At 45.5% G+C, this 24,438-nt stretch overlaps 2 protein-coding genes across 3 annotated transcripts in view; both read left to right on the top strand.

Annotated features, from left to right (window-relative positions):
- The first annotated feature begins 860 nt into the window (after positions 1-860).
- On the top strand, positions 861-6,941 carry CLP1 (cleavage factor polyribonucleotide kinase subunit 1). Of its 2 annotated transcripts, none has more exons than XM_066637956.1 (3): positions 861-918; positions 2,714-3,338; positions 5,835-6,941. In XM_066637956.1, exons 2-3 carry the CDS (start codon positions 2,733-2,735, stop codon positions 6,504-6,506), a joined length of 1,278 nt encoding a protein of 425 aa, XP_066494053.1. In that variant the 5' UTR covers positions 861-918; positions 2,714-2,732; the 3' UTR covers positions 6,507-6,941. The 2 variants fall into 2 exon arrangements, with proteins under 2 accessions (XP_066494053.1, XP_066494059.1); XM_066637962.1 differs by having other exon boundaries at positions 901-918; positions 2,717-3,338.
- A 10,043-nt stretch (positions 6,942-16,984) lies between these two features.
- The window catches only part of ZDHHC5 (zinc finger DHHC-type palmitoyltransferase 5), a 54,536-nt gene continuing 47,082 nt past the window's right edge, over positions 16,985-24,438 (top strand). The window contains exon 1 of the mRNA XM_066611368.1: positions 16,985-17,154. The gene's annotated coding sequence lies outside the window, so the exon portion shown is untranslated. The remainder of the gene's footprint in view (positions 17,155-24,438) is intronic.

Genomic DNA, 24,438 nt, shown 5'->3' with positions numbered 1-24,438 from the left:
CGATGAGAAGAAATTACCGACCAGAAGAAGACGTCAGAATGAGCATCACGCTGTGTCGTGGCATCAGGAACTGTGTGGCAAGGAGAACAAGAAAGCAAACAAAGAGCCTGGTAGTGCCTAACTGGTTTATTTTAGCAGAAGCTTCTTGGGGACTGTGCTGTGCTTGTTTACTCAGAAGCAAGTCCTATTGTGTTCAGTGGAACTTACTCCCAGGAAACTATGCATAGGATTGCAGACCTAAAGGTGCTACAAGGCTCTTTGTAGTTTTGCTTGCAAACCCTCTGGAAAGACACCTCTGGAAACTGATGATCTGGAAACTGATGAGATTCATACTCAATGCCTGAAATCTGGGCACCTCCTGGATGTTGGAACACCTCTCCCAATTTCCCAGTTCCTGAAAGTCAATAATAAATATACTATATGCTGATATGCCAACATTTCTATATCTTCAGGATGTGGGGGGGAATACATTTTAATTGATAAATGGGGGATTTAGAGCCCAAGCCTATGCATATCTACTCAGACGTAAGTCCCATTATAGTCCATGGGGCTTACTCCTGGGTAAGTGTTGATAGGGTTGCAGCCCCAATAAGCAACAGACTGGTAGGGGGGTACTTTCTGAGGTTGACGTGCTAGTAACGAAACAATCCGACACTGCAGCACAAAATGCTTGCTGTCTGCATCTTCATGCCCTAGGCTGCTAAACTCCTAGAACAGATAAAAAGGGCTCGGAACTGAAGTTTAAAAACTACATTTCCCAGGAGGCTGCGCGACTAGCAACCATTTCTCCTATTCACGGGGAAACTACATTTCCCATCATTGAAGCATGCGCAGTGTGATCACATGACTTCCGGAGGAACCGGAAGTTTGGGTGCCCGAGCCGTCTGGAGTTAGTGTGGTTGGATCTTTGTGGATTGGGTAGGTGGGGGGCGAGGGTGTTCGTTCTGTTGCTATGGTGACGCTTCAGACGGAGGGGGCGGGGGTAAGGACGGGACGGGACCCCGCTGCGTGGGGTCTTCTTTATGGTGAACGCTTCCCTGTGGGCCCAGTTTTCTGGTTGGCGGCCCCATGAAGCGTTGTGACAGTCGAGAGAGCCTGAGCTGTGATGCAGCGGGGGTGGGCAGTTCCCACTGGGAACCTATGAGCTAAATAGGTTCATCACAGGCAGGGATGTGTGGTGGGTGGGGAGGCAGGGGAGACAGAGCCTCCCCACTGGAGTCCTTCGAGAAGCGTCGCCGCCATGGGAAGCACCCAAGCACCCACCACCCACGCGTGAAGTGAAGCGCTTCTCGAAGGACTCCAGTGGGGAGGTTCTTCCTCCCCACCCACCACACACCCCTGATCAGAGGGGGCCCTTCGTCCTGCCACCAGTAGAGATGAGGGGCATGGCAGCAAGAAATAGGGCCTTCTCGGTGGTGGCACCTGTCTGTGCAGTTCCCTCCCCCTGGAACTCTTCCCTCTTTGGAGTCCTTTCTGTGGGACCTCAAGACTTTTTTTTTAATTTAGGGAAGCTTTTAAACATTGACATCGGAGGGGGGAGGCGGGCCTTTTTTGAAACATTTTAACTGTGATCCAATTAAGCTTATTGTGTTTTGTTGTTTTTATTATTCTACCATGTATAAGGAAAATAGGTACATCAGAGGCAGGGACGTGTAGTGGGTGGGGAGGCAGAGCCTCCCCACTGGAGTCCTTCAGAAATGCCGCCGCCATGTGAGGCACTTTTCAGAGTGGACTTCCGCTAAAACTAGTGGCTGGCAAGATATCTAAGGCTGTTTCAGACACAAGGTTCCAATCAGCCTCACCTTTTCAGGTTAATTTTCAGGTTAATGTATACCTGCAGTGTACTGAAAGCAGAGATGGGGCATTAATAAAGTAAGCTGCACACCTGGTGCTGTACCTATGCCATTCACAGAATACTTGAATAAAGCAATCCAGATGACTTAGAGCCCAGTCCTGAGCTCTGCACTTCAGCTTGCCACTGGCACGCACTGTCACAAATGTGTCATAAGGCACGTTTGCAAGGCTCAGCACTGGCCTAGCACCAGAACTGGCTCACCGCGAGCTCATGCTGGGCCCTTGTCCGTGGAAAGCTGGTGCTCTGCTGCTCCACAGTCACCTGAACTGTGAGGCAACAGAGAGGTAGGTGGGGGCATGAGGAGAGGGCTGGGAGAAGGCATGCTGGGGGGAAAGAGGAGGGTGAGACCGGTGGAGCTCCACAGAATCCTGAGCTCTGTGTCGGGCCACGCAACCTGACATGGAACTCTAGAGCTGCCACAGAATCAAGTAGCCCCATTGCAGGGCTACTTCCTTTACGAGAGGAAGGGGACAAATGTCCCCTTCTCCTGAGGAGCTGGTGATGGCTGCTCAGTTGCAATCAGGATGACTCGGCAGCCATTTTTGGCGCCATGGCAGCCCCACGCTCCTGGCAGCTCAGGATTGGGCTGTTAGGCCACTGATGCTAACTGCACTTGGTACAAGAGAGAGCAATAAGGTTGTTAACTATATTTAACATTGGGAAGGAATTTTTCCCAGATTGATTATCAGCAAGGCCCTAATTATGCAAACAAGATCCATCCTCCCTTTGAAGAATATATATTTATTTTAAAAGAATTGTCCAACATACTGCTTATTTAACAAGGGATGTCAGGGAAAGTCGGTACTTTTGCAAGTTTTTTTTTTTTATTAAACAAAAGTTCTCATTCTTTATCCATAGCAGGTCTAAGAAAAACAAAATGGCAGAGGAAACTGGGGATGAAAAGAAACTTGTGGCCAAGTTTGAGTTAGAGAGGGAGACAGAGCTCCGCTTTGAGGTTGAAGCCTCACAAACTGTCCAGCTGGAGCTTCTGACAGGCATGGCTGAGATATTTGGAACTGAGCTGACACGCAACAAGAAATTCACCTTTGATGCTGGTGCTAAAGTGGCTGTCTTCACCTGGCATGGCTGTTCTGTGCAGCTGACTGGCCGGACTGAAGTGGCCTATGTCTCCAAAGATACCCCCATGCTGCTGTACCTCAACACGCATACAGCCCTTGAGCAGATGCGGTGGCAGGCTGAACGTGAGGATGAACGGGGGCCTCGGGTTATGGTGGTGGGCCCTGCAGATGTAGGCAAGTCAACTGTCTGTCGCTTGCTGCTGAATTATGGTGTGCGCTTAGGGCGCCGACCCACTTTTGTGGAGCTGGATGTAGGCCAGGGCTCAATTTCCATCCCAGGCACTATGGGGGCACTTTACATTGAACGGCCTGCAGATGTTGAAGAAGGCTTTTCTGTTCAGGCTCCGATGGTCTATCACTTTGGGTCCACTACACCTGGCACTAACATCAAACTCTATAATAAGGTGAGCAACATGTTTGGGGTAGTGTATGATATGATAATTCTCTGCATGCATCCTGGTCCCACTGGGGATGGATCTTTGTATCTTCATCTTAAGGAGAATAGGCTTATCAATAACAGTTAAAAATGGAGCTTTCTTGTTCACATCTGATTGGGAGAAACAGGAGATGACTATAACCAACTTGCTCTGCTTATATATACCATGGTATTAGCTGGATAAAACTAAATATTTGGATCTGTTGCAGTTTAGTTTCCAATCTTGTTTCGAGATTGAAAGCCCTGGTTTTCTGGTGGATGACCAGCACCCGGAGATGAACAAGAAAAATGCAGTCCTGTTGATTCCCCAGATGTCTTAGTTCTTTCTATATCATTGACCATATTTCCTTGCCAGGGTGAAAAAAGGAGGCACTGCTTTGTAATGCTGTGGCCTTTTCTGGAGAGTTAACCCTAAGACGGAGCTAGGGACTACTGCTCCACCCCATACCTTTGTGGTACTGTCGGATTCCTGCTTGTCCCCATGCTTTACAATATCTAGGTGAAACTGCTGGAAGTGGTCATTTGGAGGTTTAGGCAGAGGTGTCATCTTGTACTCTAACTTGCTGGTCTTTACCTTTAAAACCCTAAACAGTCTGAGGCCCAGCTTTCATAAGGACCCCATGCTCTCATATGAACCTAACCTGCCTCTAACTGAAATTCATTTGGCAGGTACCAGAGACAGAACATAAGAACAACCCCACTGGATCAGGCCATAGGCCCATCTAGTCCTAGATCTAGATAGGATCTTTGTGGTGGCAGCACCACAGCTTTGGAACTCTTTGATATATTATTTATTATGAATTTTGTCGGCTGCCTTGAGCTCTTAGAAAGGTGGGCTATCAATTCCTTAAATAAATAAAATAGGCTCTCTTCTAGGAAATATGACAGTGTCTCTCTCATTCCATCTTTAGATGGGCATTGAAGACATTTTTATTTTGCAAGATTTTTCATTTCTATATATTCAATCAATCGTGCTGTTGCTTTTACATTGTACTTTGTTTTATGGATTGTATTTTATCATGATTGTTTTTATCAATATTGATTGTTAGCTGCCCTGGGTTTTGCAAAGAAGAACAGGGGATAAATCCTAAAAACTAAGTAAAATGTTTTATGACAGTTTTAGGCTGCAGTTTTCAAACTCTCCAGGAGTTTGAAAAGTGCAGTAAGTCCTTGAGGGAGTAAGTAAGCAGTAAGTCCACTTCGGAAGTGGAGCGTGATCGCTCTACTTTCACTTTGAACCAGCTGGGGAGCCCTGCAGGCATTCACGCAGGGCTCCCCACACTGCAGGATGATGCTGCATCACAACGCCCCAGTCTGAATACCACTGGTTTAAGGGAATCTTATTAATATTTTTTGGCTTGCGTAACAGACTTGTCTCTGCTAAAGAAAGATCCTTCAAAAGGACATTGAAACATTCATTATTAAAGAAAATGCATAGCTGAATAAGTATGTGATACTGTTTAATCTGGAAGTGGATGTTTAAAAGAGCAAGACTTTATTTCACATACTTAATCTTTGTTATTTATAGTTTACGGATCAGCTGTGCTGTCCCTGTTGATCAAAATTCAGTCTGAAGGCTATACATATTTCAGTTTAGACAGGAGTGAACATGGCTGTTACTGCATGTGAGTGATGCTTAACTTGCATGTTGTTTTGTACATTTCTAAATATTCCCTGTATCAGCATTGACGAAGTCTCTTTTGCATTGAGGTTTCTGACATCTATGAATTTTCTGCTTTGAAAATATATCCTTAATACAGTCCTTACCAAGTTTAACCAATTTCATTTGTTTTGTTACATTTGTAACCCACCCAAATGCTCTATAGAGCGCAGTACAGCATTTGGTCAGACTGAAATAGTAGCTTACCCAAAGCTATCCATCAGCTTCATGTTTCGGATTCCTGTACAGAGATGAAAAGATATTTCAGTTTTGTAGGTGGCAGCAATTGTTTATACGTGTCTAGGTGCCAGGGTCTTGGGGATTTTTTTTCCTTTATATTAGATCATTGTCCACTGTTTAGAAGAGGAAAAGAATCTTGGGTTAGTGGTCAAGCACAGAAGGTCTCATGTTCAATCCCTGGCACCTCCAATTTAAAAGGATTAGGCAGCAGGTGATGGAAAAACCTCTACCTGAGATTATGGAGAACTACAGCTAAAACAGGGTAGACAATCCTGGACTCAGTGGGCCAGTGCTCTGACTTGGTGTAAAGTCAGACTCGTACATTCAGACTAGTAAAGACTTGTATATTCATAAAGAGCAGCACTGAGTCATTGTTTTAAAAATGACTCATCATGTTAAGCCACAAGTATTTGTAAAAGACCTTGAGATCTCTAGGGCAACAGCCTCTAAGATAAAGCTTAGGGGGAAAAAGTGGCAGTCACCTTCATGTCATAAAGCTCCTAGTCCATGACTTGGGTGTGGTTTCCTGTTAGTTACATTGCTTCTGCTTCTTCATCTCTGCAGATCACATCTCGCTTGGCTGACGTCTTTAACCAGCGCTGTGAGGTGAACCGCCGAGCTTCAGTCAGTGGCTGTGTCATCAACACCTGTGGCTGGGTGAAGGGATCTGGGTATCAGGCACTTGTACATGCTGCCTCAGCCTTTGAAGTTGATGTTGTAGTTGTATTGGACCAGGAGCGCCTCTACAATGAACTGAAGCGGGATTTGCCCCATTTTGTTCGGACAGTGCTGCTCCCCAAGTCTGGTGGAGTGGTTGAACGCTCCAAGGACTTCCGGCGGGAGTACCGTGATGAACGCATACGTGAATACTTCTATGGGTTCCGTGGATGCTTCTACCCACATGCCTTTGATGTCAAATTCTCTGATGTCAAAATATATAAGGTCGGAGCCCCCACCATCCCTGACTCATGTCTGCCCCTGGGCATGTCACAGGAAGATAACCAGCTCAAACTGGTACCAGTTACACCTGGCCGTGACATGGTACACCACCTGTTAAGTGTTAGCACTGCTGATGGCACCGATGAGAACATTTCTGAGACTAGTGTGGCTGGTTTCATTGTCGTCACTGGGGTGGATCTAGAACGCCAGGTCTTCACAGTGCTGTCACCAGCACCACGTCCATTGCCAAAGAACTTCCTGCTCATCATGGATATTCGTTTCATGGATCTCAAGTAGAGGCAGCACTGGCAAGGATTCAACAGACTTTCCAGACCACTGCTTGCTACCTCATGAACAAAACCATTAACATTCTGAGTTAAAGGAGCAAAGAAAGGAATCAAATGAAGGGGTGGGCACAGTTTGAACCATTTGAATCAGTCTTTCTGTTTTCCAGCCTTAAGAAAGAATTTGATTATAATTACATAGAATGAAGCTAAGAGACTCATGAGTTTTGACTTGCCAACAGCTGTAATGGAGGAAAGTGTTGTCTGCTGTCCTGTTAATTGATTTGCATTTTGCCTGAGGTCTGCTTTTCTTTTCTAAAATTTCAGCCTCTGAATCTGAAAGCCTTCCTTACGTTGTCATGGTGTCATCCAAAAGTGACCATTTTGTAAAGAGGTCAAAATATTTGCTTGGGATATTTTTTTAACTTCAATAAATTTCTAGAATATTGTTTTCAGTGATATGTGTGTTTGTGCTTGTGCCTATATGTACATGAAGACTTGTTTTGGCATTAAAAAATACACAGATGTGCACATAGTATAAGACCGGCCAGAGTGGGAATATTTGTGTAGCAAGCATACAGAGGCTGAGAAGAAATATTACATTCATTGGCTAGAGAGGCACAGAACAAATTTGCATAAATGGTTTGAATTAAACAGTGATATTGTGGTCTATGACTGGTCCCATACCAGAATGAAACACAAATATACAAATTCTTATGTGAGAAGATTGTCATACACTTTGAGTTGCCCAAGCTTCTGTGTCCTCTTCCAAGACTGGAAAACATCAGACAGGATACAGGTCTATTGCTTAAAGTGTGTGATCCAATTTAGAGCAGACAATGAAGCTTAACTTCCTGGTGGAGGAAGGAGAAGACGACATTTCTGTGTTCAGCAGGATACTTTCTCCCATGCTGTAATGTTCAGTTAATCACTGTAATTCTTAAAGCATGTTTGAGATCTTCTTTTCTAACTTTTGATCTAACACTTAGCATTTACATAATAGTTTGTTGAAACACGGGCAGCCCAATCCTGAGCTTCCCGGCATGTGGGGTTGCAGCGGCACCAAAAATGGCTGCCACTGCATTCAGCGCGCTGCAGGCAGCCGCCGCCACCTCCTCCTGAGGAGAAGGGGACTTTCATCCCCTTCCCCTAGGTAAACCGAGTAGCTCCACAATAGGGCTGTTCAATTCTGCAGTGACCCATAGGTTGGTATAGAATGACAAGCCTCCGTGTCGGGTGGCTAGCCCAACATGGGAGGCTCCGGATCTGGTGGAGCAAAGCTCCACCTCCCCTCTACCCCCTCCCTCCCTGGCGTGCCTCCTCCCCGCCCTCTCCCTGTCCTCCCTCCACCTCCCCCTGCCCTAGAACACCTCCTCCCTGCCTCCCCCCATGCCCCCACCTACCTCTCCACTGCTTGGCAGTCAGTGCGACTGCCGAGCAGCAGAGCTCCAATACTCTACTGGCACTAGCCCAGCAACAGTGCTGGGCTAGCACCAGCGCGAGTGCTTGCACATTTGCAACAGTGCATGCCAGCACTGAGTTCCCTGTCTTCATGTTTGGTGGGTAGGGAAGCAGGATCTAAGCAGTGCAGGGTTCCAGTGTCAGGGCTCTGAAGAAGGTTGTTCCAAAAATTGAGAGAGAGCATCTAGCATCATGGAGATGGGTACCATGTAAATAAGAAAGAGAACAGACTTTTTAAAAATGTATGTACACATTTTGTGCCACTTTTGAATAATAAGCAGCCCACAAACAACACATTGTTTTCCACATGCTTCCTCCCACTTCTTTCTCATTTTCCAATTTCCTAAACAAGTTGTAGACTTTAACATATGGTTATTAAGAGTAGGATGCTGTATCATAATTCTGCGAATGCACTTATCACATATACAGTTCAGCATTATCTAACATTTCCCATTTGAACTGTAACTGACAGTCCAATCCTAAACTGCGCTAGTTCAGCCATGCTGCATGGCCTGTGCTGCATCCAATGCAGCTTAGGAGCTGGCTGGAGGTCTCCTTGGGATAAGGGGATATTTTCTTCCTTACCCCATGTCAAGCCCCAGCCACCCCTATGGGACTTCTTGGATCTGCACCACCTACATAACTGGTGCAAATCAGAGAAGCTTGGTGTAACCCTGGATGGGCTGGGAGCGGTGTTAGGATACAGAGGAGGCCTGCTCCACCAATTGTACCCTCATTCCACCCTCCCCCACCCCAAAACACCCTTTTCCTGCCTCCAAAATCTACTCCCGCCACCCTCCCCATACCTTCGTACCACCCGGCGCAAACATACCTGTGTTGACTCGCACAGGGTCTAGATGTGGTGCTGCCGAGCCAGCATAGGTCTTCATACCAGCCCAGCTAGCTCATGAATAGCCACAAACATGTCTTACAGCATGTTTGTGACACTATGAGCTAGTGTGGGGACAGCCACGTTGGCTCACTGCCAATTTAGGATTGTGCCGTGAAAGCAATCAGTTCAGATCTATTGAACTAGTTTAGTGGTTCACAAACATTTTAGAACCCATTTTTTTTAAATGACACTTTAACAGTAACCCCCTACTTTACAAAACAGAAGTTTCACTTTATCAGTTGCTCAAGCCTGTTTTTATAGTTTTCACTATGGTGGGGGGGACTGTATTTATAGAGCTCCATGTTCATTTGATTGGGGCCATTCTGGTGGACTTGCTTTCCCCTGCACCTGACTTTTAATAAGATCTGAGGCACAGTTGTTTACTCATGAGTGTGGCTCAGTTTAATTTTCCATAGAGCTGAATACATTTTTCTTGTCAGCTTGTGGGGGATGGGGGGGACGGGACACACTTCCTTCTTGAATGATTTTGGGGCCTGCTTTTATCAGAATGGGACCATTCTGATGGTGTTGCATTCCCATTAGCCTGCTCTTCTAAGTGAACCAAGGCATAGAGCACAATCCTAACCCGTTATGTCAGTACTTTCCAGCACTGGCATAGTGGTGCCAATGGGATGTGTGCTGCACCCTGCAGTTGGATGTCACTCACGGAGGCCTCCTCAAAGTAAGGGAATGTTTGTTCCCTTACCTCAGAGCTGCATTGCCCTTAAGTCAGTGCTGGAAAGCACTGACATAAGGGGTTAGGATTGCGCCCATAGTCTCCTACTCACATGTCAAGGCACATGTGCTGCTCTGTTTCAGTTTCCATAGGAGTCAGTATATTTTCCTTTGTCAGCTATCAGCTTGTGAGTTTTGTGACCCACCAAAAATTGGGTCATGACTCACGGGTTGGTCTGGACCCACAATTTGAGAACTGCTAAACTAGTTTGTAAGCTTTTCTTAGACAGAAATGGAACAACTTCAGTCACAGTTGAACCCAAAAATGTATTAGTTAACTCCCTGTAGGACAGTCAATAGCACAGTATTGCTAGAGTACAGGAGTACCCAAATCCTGGCCCGGGGGACATTTATGACCCTCAGGGATCCCCAATCCAACCCACAGGGAGCCCCCAGTCTTCAATGAGCCTCTGGCCCTCCGGAAGACTTGGTGAACCCCATGCTGGCCTATTCTCAGTGCAAGTGTTAACAAAAGTAACAAGTGCAAGTGTTACCAAAAGAGGGCTGTTTGTTTAAGCTGTTTGTTTAGGGGAATTAGTGCACTGCCCTTACTGGAAACTTCAGGACCATAGGCTGGATAACAAAACAGCGTAATGCAGAGAAATTCCCTTTTAGCTTAAGGAGGAGACTGGGAGAAAGATAACTTTCAACAGGATTATATTTTTATTGCAAAAACACACAGGTATACATAATGCACATGGAAAAATGGTAAGTATATGTCTACTTGAATCCTAGTACTTGGATCTAGTGTACCTAACTTTCATGGTGGTTGCCTGTGGAGTGTATTTGCTGCATCTGAGGAAATCAGAAAAGGATAGGTTGTAGGGAAGGATTTTAGGGGTTCCTGATCTGCCAACCCAGTTGCTGATTAAAGATGGGGAGAGAAGGGGATAAAAAAGGGGGGGGAGAAGGGAAAAGGTTCCAGACACAGATATAGTTACCTGTCTTGTGGAGCAGTTGGATGGGAGGGGGTGAAGAGTCCTGGGAGGAGGACCTCTGCCTTGGAAGGGCAGCCAGAGAGAGAGAGCATGTGCCAGTGAGCCCTCTCTTAAAGAGGGGATTTTCCAAACAGGCTGAGCTGGGTGGTACTTGGGAATAAGTTCATAGGGAAGTGGATTTGTCAGTTATCAGCAAAATCAATGGGGTCTGTGGCTGGCTTAAACAATACCATGAATCATCAACACAGGAAGGCAGATCCCGTTTGCATACGGTACTTAAGAGTGATTGAGTTACAACAATAAAATGAATAGGAGCTACTTAAACCATGATTTACTATGTCAAACTTCTTCCTACAATGTATGATCCGGGAGGTGGATTTAAGATGCATATAACCACAGGGAAGTGGAGGTGACTTGACCTGATTGTGAGAAGTTTAAATGTGTTTGCATAAACAGTGATTAGATTAGGAGACACAGTGATTGGGTTAAACAAATGATTTGCCCTTCCAGACTTGTTTACCCTCGGGAGGGGGATGTTGTCACCATGAGCTTGACTTGACTCCTTTGTGGCCTGTATGGGAAGTTTGGCCTGTATGATATTTTAGTCCATAATAACATAACCAGATATAAAATCACAACTTAAAAGGAAAAAGGGGATGTTCACGTAACACAAGGGCCAACTGAACTCTTGCATGAGCTGCGGGCCAACAGCTCCCTCTGCTACTTGCTGTTTCGTGTACATGAAGCAGCAGCAGCAGCAGCAAAGGAAAAGCCGGCCTTGCTTTGCACAAGGACTTTTATGGGCCTTGAGCTATCGCAAGACCATCATTCATTCATATAAGTTCCATCTCTAATATATTCATTTATGTAAATTTAAAATATAAATTACTTTTTTTCCCTGCCCCCAATACTGTGTCAGACAGATGATGTGGTCCTCCTGCCAAAAAATTTGGACACCCATACTATAGTATATGAGTTTGCTTAGTGAATGTGAATGAAAGTTAAACTTCAGGGATTTTTCAAAAAACCCTATCCATTTTCACAGGGCACTGTATTGATCTGCTATAGTTATGTTCATTACTATTCAAGATTGTTTCCTTCGCTTCCATTCTGTAAGCATCTGAAGTAGACCCAGGCAATCACTTGCCATTCCAATTAATCACCCAAGGTGGATTCATCTGTCACATCCTTTGTTAAGGTTAGACATACTATTTTAAATTTTCTTCACAGATAATTATAATTGCCGATAGTTGCATGGTGACATGAAAATCGCCCGCCTACACCAGACCAAGCCCACGACTGAGAGAAATGGTGACTCCAATGCAGAATAGTGAACCCCACCACCATATGGGGAAAATGCTGAAGAAGAAGAATTACCAATAGTGAAAGAAAACAATGTACTCAATATCACAGACAAAGACATTAACAAAAAAGTAAATAGCTTTAAGAGCATTAAAACTCTTAAGTTAAGCACCACTGTCACATCACTTCTGTTAGCTCAGCTGCCAGTCCAAGGGCATTAGCAGCCAACATGTCATTTGAAAGCACTTCTTATGGAGAGTCATACAGCCTCCTTAGGCAGCAGCACCATATTTTATAGGAACAGTGGTATGTTTAATGATAAGGCAGTTGCTTTCAGGTGAAACAAAATTTATCCAGAACTGCTCCAGCTGCACAGAGGATGTTAACTACAATTTTATTATCTGAAAACGCTAGCTCAGTCTCTGCCAACCACTGCTTATAGCCCATGTTTGTTTCTGTGAACTGTTCTGCCACAAGGGAATGTGATCAAGTGATGGCTGACAGCTATGGTATCTGCCTTTCTTACCATGTTTCATTTGTAAGTGATTATATGATCCTGGAACACAATAGCTTGCTTATTTCAGTAATGCCATTATCTCACTGGAGCACGATTTCTCTACAAAACATGTAATGGATTGTATTACTGTGTGGCATTTTGTTCCTCCCTGCTTTGTAGCAGAGTTTAATGCAATCAGACAAATAGGTTCAAAGTATTTACTAGCTCATTAAAAATATATAGTGTCACACACAAGTATGATGCTTTGAAAAACCAAAGTCAGTGTCTACTAAAGTTCCTATCTTGGTGACAATTACAGTGCAACATATTATGCCCAGACCTGTTTCCCTTCTGGATCACAGGGTGTATTCATACTACAAATTTGTATTGGTTTATATCAGTTCAACTGTCACAACTGGGAATTTTAATTTGTTGAGTGTGTTAAATTATGTACAAGATCCTTGGCAACTCCCTCTCAGAACTAAAATTACCAGAATTTCCTGAGTAGAGAGAATGACTTTAAAACAGCCATTTTCAATTTTTTTCAGCTCATGGCACACTGACAAGGCACTAAAATTGTCAAGGCACACTACCAGTTTTTTACTTACATTAAATTACTACATTACAATTAATTTTTAATTAATATAATTAATACAATTAAATCATTACATGACAAAGGGCACAAGCCTAACCAGGTCTACTCAGAAGTAAGTCCTATTTTGTTCAATGGGGCTTACTCTCAGGAAAGTGTGGTTAGGATTGCAGCCAAAGACTCACAAGAAGTTTGAAGAGTATGAAGTTTGGAGTATATGTGATTCTGGAAAGGAGGAAAAATGTTATTAAAGTGTAATGCCAGAAAGTGCTGGCAAAGAGAGGTCAGACTGAGCACATAGTGGGGTGAGGGGCAATGAAGACACAGGATCGAAAGAAGTGCAAGATTCAGCTGGAGGGGGGGAGAATGTGAGGAAAGTGATTCTGGACCTTTGAAAGATACGGAGGAGTGAAGGGAGGGACAGTAAGAGAGGTGCTAACTTCGATTATGAGATTTGGGGGGGGGATGTGCCTGTGGGAGGGAGTGGGGTGGGGAGAAGTGCCAATTGCCTGCTCCTGTGTTTAAGAAGAAAGAGTGCGCCCGAAAGCTCAATCCTAGGCATGTCTACTCAGAAGTAAGCCCCACTATAGTCAATGGGGCTTACTCCCAGGTAAGTGTGGATAGGATTGTGGCCCAAAGCCCTTCCTCTGAAAGGCAAAAGCCAAGGCAGGGAGGGTCACTTTGGGCAGTTGCAGGCAACTGTGGCAGGAAAAGGGACTTTCGTGGATGTTTCACCAGGCCAGCCAGTTCTTGGACTGGTGGCCTCAGCAGACTCGATTGCTTCCGACCTGCTTGCCTGCTTCTGCCTCACTTACTCAGCGGGCTTCTCTAGCTGCCCAATCAGCATGCGAGGCGGACTTGATATCCAATCCTAGGCTTGTCTACTCAGAAGTAAGCCCCATAATAGTCAACGGGGCTTACTCCCAGGTAAATGGGGATCAGGTTGCAGCCTTCCTCTCGCTCAGCAGCAGGAGATGCAAAGCAACTGCTGCTGCTCCTTTTTCACTGGCTGCCACCTGAGGATCAAAGCAGTCGCTTCTCCCCCAGTGCATGCAGCAGCTGCCTGCCTCCTCTCGCAGTGGAGCACACCTTAGGCTGCCTCGCGGCACACCAGTTGAAAACCGCTGCTTTAAAATTTAAGTTTATACTGTAGTGTAGATTTGTGATATATAAATAATAATAATATGCCTTCAATATTTGTTCTTTCAACACACGCTTCTGCCCTCCTTTCTTCTCTTTCCTCCACAATTTAAGAAGAGCCATGGTGGATCAGGCCAAGATCCCATCTAGTCTAGCCTTCTGTATCTCACAGTGGCACACCAGAAGCCTCTGGGATCACTCAAGACAACAAGATACCCATATTCTGTTGCCACTCCCTTGCATCTGGCATGCAGAGATAGGGTGCCTTGAAAACCTGGAGGGTGCATATAGGCCTCTTGGCTTGTAACCTGGGATGGACCTTTCCTTCACTAATCTGTCTAGTCCCCCTTTAAAGGCAACTAGGCCAGGTGGCATCACATCTATCCCACCACTCAATTTTCTGGTGCTGTGTGAGAGGGAAAAGAACTTCCCTCTATCATTGCATTGCTCTATACATTACAGAAGGAGGCTTCTTTGTCTTTTATAGCCTATCTAACTCTGCTTGTTAGCCTTGCTGGCACCCTTCTAGGCTTAGTAGAGCCTCTCCTCCTTTGTGTCATACTTCAGCTGGGCCTTTATTACGGTTTTAAACAGGCTCCATGCACTCTGGATGGACTGTTTTTAACTTCCCTTTCAGCTTCTTCTCTCATTTGTGGGAACTCCACCCTTTGGAAATCAAGGGGTTTTGTGTCAGATTTGCTTGGCACTCTTCCGCAGACGTGCATGTTGAAACAGATTGCAGCATGGACACTGTTCCGCAAAAGTTCCGTAACACTGACATCCCTAACCAGGTCCTGGGTACCATTCTATGTCAGAGCCTCTTGTCCTCTGGTGGGGTCTATGACTAGCTGCTCTAAGGCAGAGTCATTTAACATATCAAGAAATCTTGATCCTCTTTCATGACTAAAGCACATATTGACACATTTAATGTGAGGATAATTGAAGTCCCCCATGATTATTACCATGTCTCTCAGTGATGCTTCCTTATGTTTCTTCATCTCAAGTTTCCTTTCAGGTTTTAGATCTGGAGGACAATAGAATGCCCCCACTATGACATTGCTCCTTGCCCCTGGTAATTTAACCCATAATGATTCTATGGTGGAGTTGGACTCCCCTTTCTATCACTACTCTGCTGTATTCTACCCTTTCTTTGACACAGATGGCCGCACCATCTCCAACATGCTCTCCCCCCATCCCTCCTATAGAGTTTATAGCCTGGGATTGTGATATCCCACTTATACTCCGCATTCCAGCAGGTTCTGTTATGCCCACTATATTAATGTTTTCCCCAGCCATCAAACATTGCCATTTCCCCATCTTTGCTCAGAGATTTCAGGTATTTGCATAAAAGCACCTATATACCAGGTACCCAGAGAAGAGCTTTTTGTTGTGCCTTTATTTCCATAGCCTCTCATTCTACTGGACTGTCTTTTGTGTCTCCAGCCTCATCCCATAGAAATGAGAAGTCCGCACCAGATGCCACTGGGCTCCTGTCGGCTTTCCCTCAGGGGTCAGTTTAAAAGCTGCTCTGCCATCTTTTTAATGTTACACGCCAGCAGTAGTTCCATCTCTGTTTGAGTGACACCCAACAGTCTTGGACAGGCCTGGCTTGTCCCAAAATGTTCCCCAGTGCCTAATGAATCTAAACTAGTGGTTCTCAAACTGGGGCGTCGCGAGGGCCCTGGACTCTGCCCCTTTGAGGGTTGGGGGGAAGGCAGCGTCACAATCCCCAGGATCGCATTGCTAAAGGGAGCACAACACTTGTGGGTGCATGCTTGAAGCAAAGGGCTCCAGGCTCTCAGGGAATGGGTTTGCTCCCTTGAAGCCTTGGTCGCTGACCTGTAGAAGCAGAGAAAGGGAGAGAAGAACCACAGCAAGACTTCTGGGAACTTGAAGGTTCACCTCAGTTCAACCCCTTCTAACTCAACACACTATGAAATAAGCAGTGACAATTACAATGCAACATTGTAACACTGTTTATGGCCCCGTTTTGCCCCCGCCCGCCAGGAATGGCTCAGAAGGGAGGGGCTGCTCACCCACCTCCCTGCCAGGCTGAGTGCTCCGCCCCCCTCCAGCTATGCTACCACTTACGGCCCAGTCCTATCCAATTTTCCAGTGCCAGTGCAGGCCTGCCAGTGGGGCATCCACTGCATCCTGTGGTGGGGAGGCAGGCACAGAGGCCTCCTCAAGGAAGGGGAATGTTTGTCCCCTTGCCTGGGGGCTGCATTGTGGCTGCACAGCTGCTGGAAAGCTGGACTGGACTGGGCCCTTAGACTGCAACCCTGCTTGCACTTTCCTGGGAGTAAGTCCCATTGAACACAACAGGACTTATTTCTGAGTAGACATGTATCTCTCTCTCTTGTTGGCAACCTTCAGTCTCGAGATTGCTTATAAATAATATATAGATCTGTATAATGCAATATATATGTTTAATATGTAACTCTATGTAATGCATAGGTAAGTGCAATACATAATACATGACAGGATGCCAGGAAGCTTTAATGCAAAGCTGCCCTTTTAAATCACTGCCACCACTGATTTAGCAAGCAGAAGGCTGGCAGTGATTGGATATCAACTTAGTCAATCTTAGCCGGCGCTGGAAGTGGTGACTAAAAAGAGAGGCGGGTCTCAAAGGAGCTCGTTTGACGCATGCGCGTTTCGACATTTGCCTCTCGTGTGGATCCTTCCTAACCCATAGACCCCCTCGGGATGAAGAGAATACATGCACGCATGCGCAGATCGGGGGGTCGTCTGCTGTTGCTATTGTTTCTGCGCCGCTTTCCCCTTCAATCCCTGATTGGTCGAGGCGTGGCCCCGCCTCCTGACGCAGAAGCAATCGTTTCCAGCACTCAACCTATCAGTTCCCGCGCGTGACCGCAGAGGCGCGAGGGGAGGAGGTGCGGGGGACGTGCGCGCGCCTGTGCTGGCGGGTGGAGGCGCCTCGACCAACCGGCGATCCCCAGCGCGAGCCCTGAACGGCTTTCAGAGTGCGCGTGCGCGCCTCGCGCTTCCTCGGCTGGTGCTTCTTTCTGGGCCGTGCGAGGGAGACCAAGTTGCTCTGCCGTGCGGGGCGGGAGCCTGAGGGAAGAGGTGCGGCGTTGGCGGGTGAGTCGGTGCCCGGCGAGGCGAGGCGGGTCCGTTGTGGAGGTGGCGTCGCCCGCCGCGGTGGGGGAAGGAGGGGAGAGGCTTACCTCCACCGGGTCTCCGGGCAACGGGTGGAGGCGCCCTGGGCCTCTCGCGGCTCCCTGCCCTGCGTTGGGGTAATGCGGTGGGGGGGTGGCTGCGTTGTGCGCGCTCCTCCCTAATCCCTCTCACCCCCCCCCCTTGGCCTTCCGTGTCGTGGACGGGCCGCCAGTGGAACCTCCACCCCTCACGGCTTCGCGTGGATGTGGCAGCCGCCGCTCCCTCTTTCCTTCGCTGCCCCTTTTGGACTCCTAGCGCCTGCCACTTGCACCTTACTTACTCCAGCGCCTGCCACTTGCTCCACCGCCTGCTACTTGCTCCTTCCTTCCTTTGAGTTACAAAGTTTTTCCTCTTGGCTTCCACGCAGGTAACAGAACTGGCACCTAAAGTGCTCTTGAGCTGGCAAGTTGCTTTCCTCGAACCTTGCCTTCCTCCTTCCCCAGGCTCCTGCAGCTGTGGACACCAGATAAGGTGGTGGTAGCCTACTTAGAGCTACCATTGCAAGGCAGCTTATGCCTGCGTTGTGGGACAGGGTTGGAAGTTTGGAGGTGATGGTGGGTAGGGTGTAGGAACTTAGTTGAAAGTGGGGGGGACGGGACACTGGGTGCGGTTTCTGGCTGTGTGGTTGCAGTACTCCTCAAGCCATTTTTGCCCAGCATTGCATATATGCAACAGGGATCAAATGTGTACCCCTGCCCCTGTGGGCTGGGCAGAAATGGATTAAGAGGGGAACTCTTTCCAAAGCACTTTGAACATGTCGCTGAAAAGCAAAAATCCCTAGTACTAGTAGGTGTGCACACTGGTCTTAGAGCCCAGTCCTTTGCATGTCTACTCAGAAGTACGTCCCATTATAGCTAATGGGGCTTAGTCCCATTAAAGTGTGGATAGGATTGTAGCCTTCATCAGCTGGCACTCTCCATAATGACTCTGTGCACTGTTTCACATGTGATCTTTTGCCAGAATTCCCAGCTTCTCAGTTTGACTGCATTCAAGGGAAGGAAAAGTGAAGAGCTTTGGTAGCTTCTGGAAGGCATGCCTTACATCTATACATCTCACGCATCCTTCATACCCAACCTTGTAGATCCCTGGTTTTCATCCTCAGAAGGCAAGATTTAGTAAATGCATGTTTCAGTAAATGATTTCTCAAAGTTGTCCTCTGCTCTGCTCTTCAGAAAGTAAATAGTCTTCTTTCTTGGAAACACAAAGTCACCTTGTAACGAATAAAGCAGCTCTTCCTTGGGGAATGTGCATGAACAAACATTTCAAGAGTAGAGATGCATATGTCTCTCATTGCTCAAAGTCTTCAGAATTGAGCAGGGATGTATGACTTAAATTACGTGGAGAGCTGCCTTTAGATCACAGCTTGAGAACCATAGCCCCTCTTTTTTTCCCCCACCCCAGATCTCTCTTCACTCCCATCTCATATCCCACCTTTGTTTCTTCAATCTAATTTTCTTCCCCCAGACGCTATATGACTGTTCATTCTTGGTGAAATCTGTGTAACAACACTTCAGGATTGCACTTTCAGCCATTAACACATGAGGGAGTCTCAGATGCAGGTGGACTGTGGCTGCCTGCCTTTAACAGACTGGAAAAACTGGTGCCAACACTACCACAAGACTCTGAATCAAGGAAGAGGAGAATGCAAACACAGACTGAATTTAGATGTTGCACTAAGCCATGGGTTAGCATTACTAACAATAGTCTTGAGTTTGCACACTTCTCCCTTTTGCAGACTAGGGAAAGAAATGTACAGTAACAGTACAGTACATGTTTTAACACAAATTAGGATTTAACATTGTGTCTGAATCTAGCAAATCCCAGTTTGTTCTAATTACAGTTTATGAATAAACTGGGATTTTCTGGGTTCAGATACAATAACAAATTCTAATATGTATTAAACTAAGAATGGAAGTTGCAGATTTTCTTCACCTCATATGTAAAGAGGGTAGGCAGAACCTGCAATCCCAAGGCTTGTGACACTGCCATGTGAATTTGCAGTGCTGCTAGGATTATGTGAGGAGCCAATGCTGCGGCTCCTCATGGCATTGGCATTATCTCTCCCAGAAATTGGCATTGTTGAAAGGCACTGTTGCCCAAAGAAGCAGTAGCAGGTCATATAGGCCATATGCTGTGTATGCTTGGGTTAAAAGCACATGAGAGATTTGCTAGTTTTAACTAGCTATGTGAATGCAACCTTTATCTTGACTCCTTGCTTGATATACTTACGTAGTTATGTAAAAATAATTGGGAAGTATCTTTTTCAAAATGATGTAATTTAAGATGAAGTTTATGTAGCAGGTTAGGGGCACAATCCTATCCTGCGCAGGAACAGGCAAGCCAAGAGGCTTGCGCTGCGTGCAGCGCAGGATAGGGACCATAAGCAACTCAGCCAGAGGCAAGGGGAAACATTTCCCCTTACCTCTGGGTAAGGGCCGCTGGCCCCTATAGGTCTCCTCAGACTTGCGCCTTCTCTTGAGGTGGCGCAAGTCTGAGGTGAGCGGAGTGGCTTGAAGCTGCTCCGTTCTCCCTGGAAACGGGGGTTGGGAACCGTCATAACTGCCGAATCCCAGCCCCGCCTCCTGCTCCCCACCCAGGAACGCCTCCCCCGCCTACTTTTCCTACTTGTGTAGGAAGTTTCTCTTAGTGTCAGCCCGGCTTCCTCCTGAGGAGGCGCAAACATGCCTTACGGCTTATTTGTGACCCTCTTGGCCCAGTGCAAGAGACTTGCCTCAGTCCAAGTCAACGGCAGGTTGTGCAGTAGGTAACCTTTACTCTAAATCACACACAGTTTTGAAACAGATACTTCCAAATTATTTTTACTTACCTCCCAAAGCATACCAGGTTTGTTAAGAATTATGCTCTTCTCTGCCCCTGCTGTCTTCTACTGAGTTCTTTGGTTCTTGTTTGTATTGCTAAAACTGAAAAATAATAAAGCATAAAAATAGCATAGTAGGTTAGAACAGTCTGGGCCTTTCTCTTCCACCAATAAATAATAATAATAAAGAAACTCTTACTTATAGACATATCTCTAGAGCCTCATATGTCATAAGTTAAACATCACCTGGTCCAGCAGTAACACAGGCAAAACAAGCTAACAAAGCTGCTAGCTAACAAGCTAACAAAGCATCAAAGGTGATGCTGAAAATAGGAACCCTATAACTGTAGAACAAGGGTGCTAAATATTGGGGTTCCTGGGGACAGAAGGGGGAGAGACAGTGAGGGGATTCCTGGTGATAGTGAGGGGTGCATGTATACTGAGCTGTAAGATTTAAAAGTCCAGGGGTTGGCTGTGGGGAGAACACTGAAGCTAGGAGCTGAGAGCTTTAGGGTCTTGCGATACTCATGTTAATTCTGTGTAGATGTTTTGTAGATGGAAGCCCTGTCCAGCTACGTTCATATCTTGAATGCTCATACCTTGGAAGTACGTATATAGGGAAGCTTCTGCATTGTAACAGGGTGAATAACTTTAGTATGTAGCCTTAGTACAACAGACTTTAACAAGTGACATAGCATAATGGCTAAGAGACTGAGCCGCTTGGGCATTCAAATGTCTTCTTTACCACAAACTCACTGGATAGGTATGGACAAGTCACTCTGTGTAATCTACAATATGGAAATGTTCACTTGTGTTAACAGGCTGGCTATAAGAATTACAAGATAATTAATGAAAAGTGTTTTGAAAATTTGAAAGTACTATACAAATGCTATTTATACTTCTTTGACCTTAATGCTTGTACTGCTTCAGTAGTAGGTTATTCTTTGTAGAGTTGTGACAGAGCAGTGTTAAATTTATATTCCCACTTATTCTGTGGCTTATATGAATGGGCTGGCACACGATCTTTTAACCTAGTGGCTGGTGATAATCAAGACATTCATTTTGCATTTCCATACTGCTTCTGTTCATGCTAAATAGTCATATTGTTGGCCATATATGCACACAGTTGTCAGCCATAGTGGGGTTTTGAGGTCTGAGTGGCAAGAAACTGCTGATCTCTGAACTTCAGTGATCTAATACTGTAGCGTGGGCCAGTTGCCTTAGTGTTAATTGTGGAGATTTGAGACCAAATTAGTAGGCTCACCAAGCCCCAAACCTGAGTGGAATGATAGAGTATAATTAGAATAGTTATATGAGAGTTTGGAGTGGAAACTTGAATTGGGAGGTGCCTCACAGCATGTGTCCCCTGACTTTGATTCTCTGCTCTCTAATCTAGGATACCAAAGCATTTTAAAGGCACTGATGATTTTGGAATTAGATAATATTGGGACAGGGAAGATAGGGTTGACAGAAAAACATTTTTGATCTCTCCTTTCAGGATATCCCAAGCTGTTGAGGGGCTCAGTCAGGTACATTTTTTTGTTTTGTGTCCAATCCCCACCCTCCCACACTATCAACTTTTTGTGGCTCCTGGAGGCACTGAGCATACTATGTCATCATCAGGTTGATGTGGGGGAAAGCGTGCTTTTCTTTATGAGCAAATACTTTTCTGCATATCTGGGAAGGCCACTGAATTATGCAGAAGTCACCTCTGTTTTATGGGTTGCCCTGCTGCCCAGATGATAGGCCTGGAAACACCAAAACTAGTATTGGAAGGATTGATGATGGGTGGTCAGTGAGAATGTGCTGCTTGTGCATGCTCTCCCCCAATATCTAGTTAAATTTGGTTATAGACTCCTTCATAGTTCACTGGGGTTCACTCCTATGCATAATAGGAGTGTTATCTGTGTTGGAAGAATGTAGTACAAGTTGTGGTCTCTGTAGCTCAGCAGTTCAACTTTTTTCATCTCATGATGCACTGATAAAGTGCTAAAATTGTGAAGGTAACACCATCACTTTTTCACAGTTGACACCACATGGGGGCTCACATTCCCCAATGGCACTACAAATGACCCTTCCCCAAATTCCTCCAGCACACCTGCAGACCATTCACACTGCGCCAGAATGCTATGGCACAGTGGTTGCAAATTGCTGCTCTAGCTGAACAATGAATATGATGTGGTAAATATTCTGACTCAAACTGCTTTGTAAGGGAAAATATAAATCACATACATTGATTATAGTTCGTATGTGGGTGACATATATTTTCAGTGGCGTATACTTTTAGATAACTTGGCTTGCTTATCGTATGTTGGTGATAAGTTGACTTTTGAAGCAGAAAGTTCCTTAATGAAGTGAACTTTGTCCTATAGATAAGGAAGAAAAGATGAGCTGGATAATGACAGCAGTACAATTAAAGATAATTTCAGAGACGGGTGGTGGTGGGAAGAAATAAAAGGCCACCAGTGTGAAATACTGAAAACAGTAGAATAAGAAGCATTTTAAAGACAACTAGTCCTTAAAACTGTAATATGATTGAGTTAAACTCAGTGAAATGTGCTTTCTCTCATCTTCTGTTAATCTGGGGAATGGGCTGATGACATGCTGAGACTCAATGCGAAGAACCTATCACTGTGCACACCACACAGATGCATCTGCTTCCATCTCCTTGCATGAGTTAGGAACTACACTTGAAGCCTATCCCTTTTAAGATTGAATATTCCCCAAATTATATGAAAAGAAATTATTAGATGACTGTTAACAAGTATGAATGAGTTGTTTTTAAAAAAGTTATCCTATTCAAAAAGGCACCTTAATTGAGACTGCAATATCTGAAAATATTTCAGTTATTTCAGAGTACTTTCTGAGTGTGCAAACCACTTCATATATGTTGTCTTGATGTGCTCCTTACATGTAACAGAAGTAGGTAGTATTATTCCCCATGTTGCAACTGAGGCTGAGAGAGAGTGGCCTGTCTCAGGCTACGTAATAAATTCATGGTAGAGATGAGAGTTAAACCAGGGAAATCCTGATTTACATAAGAACAGCCCCACTGGATCAGGCCATAGGCCCATCTAGTCCAGCTTCCTGTATCTCACAGTGGTCCCACCAAATGCCCCAGGGAGCATACCTGATAACAAGAGACCTGCATCCTGGTGCCCTCACTTGCATTGGCATTCTGACATAGCCCATTTCTAAAATCAGGAGGTTGCACATACACATCGTGGCTTGTAACCCATTATGGATTTTTCCTCCAGAAACTTGTCCAATCCCCTTTTAAAGGCATCCAGGCCAGATGCCGTCACCACATCCTGCGGCAAGGAGTTCCACAGACCAACCACACGCTAAGCAAAGAAATATTTTCTTTTGTCTGTCCTAACCCTCCCAACACTCAATTTTAGTAGATGTCCCCTGGTTCTGGTGTTATGTGAGAGTGTAAAGAGCATCTCTCTATCCACTTTATCCTTCCCATGCATAATTTTGTACGTCTCAATCATGTCCCCCCTGGGGGGGGCATCTCTTTTCTAATCTGAAGAGGCCCAATTTGCAGCTGATTTGCAGCTCAGTGTTTGCTACTATGTCACACCAGCTCTATTAGTTGGTTAAAAGCTGGGCATGATTTAGTTCAGCCTTTCCTGAACTGTGGATTGTGAGCCCATGCAAGGTGGGTTGTGGGCTGAGCCCACCCTAGCATCCAAATGACTCCAAATAGGAGCCATTCCTGAGGCATTGGGTAGCCCTGGTGGCTTCTTTCGGGTTGTGTAGAACCAGCAACTCGTTCTGTTGACCTCCATGGGCCTCATAATGGTTCACAGAAGCCTCCAAATGTCAATTCTAGTTTTCAGAGACAACTTCCTGTTTGCCTCCAAAAACCGGAAATGGCTTTCCGTGGCTTCTGTGGGCCATTCTGAGCTCTGCAGAGGTCAGTAGAGTGGATCATCATGCTCCCATCACAGAAGACAAGGTGGGTCACGATTCTACTAAGATAGGGAACCATTGAATTAGTTTAAAAATATTAGTTTACAGAACCCTACTACAGGCTCTCAAAAATATTTTTTGGCAACTTTCCAGTTTTAACTTCATAACTTAAATGTGACCTGAGTGGTTACAGGGGCCGGATGTTATGACTTGGCTGGACCACTGCTTCAACAGGTACACTGGCTGCCCATTTGTTTCCAGTCCCAATTCAAGGTGCTAGTTGTAATTGTTTTTAATGCTTTATTTGATGTTTTTACCTATTATTAAACTTTGTGCTTGTTTATAAGCTGTACCTGTTTATAAGCTTTGTTATCTGCTTTGGCATGGGAAAGACGGGATATAAATTTCTTAAATAAATAAAATGACTTGTGACAGATCTCCATCCCAAGTGCTGTCCTAGAGGGTAGACT

The sequence above is a fragment of the Tiliqua scincoides genome, chromosome 1, assembly GCF_035046505.1.
Source record: "Tiliqua scincoides isolate rTilSci1 chromosome 1, rTilSci1.hap2, whole genome shotgun sequence".
Lineage (NCBI taxonomy): Eukaryota > Metazoa > Chordata > Lepidosauria > Squamata > Scincidae > Tiliqua > Tiliqua scincoides.
Note: the sequence above shows the minus strand (reverse complement) of the source record. Positions and strands in the feature narration are given on the sequence as shown.

Coding starts and splice junctions, on each gene's coding strand:
- CLP1 (XM_066637956.1), top strand. CDS start 2,733: ATGGCAGAGGAAACTGGGGATGAAAAGAAACTTGTGGCCAAGTTTGAG. Junction 3,339..5,834: donor ACATCAAACTCTATAATAAG/GTGAGCAACATG, acceptor TCATCTCTGCAG/ATCACATCTCGCTTGGCTGA.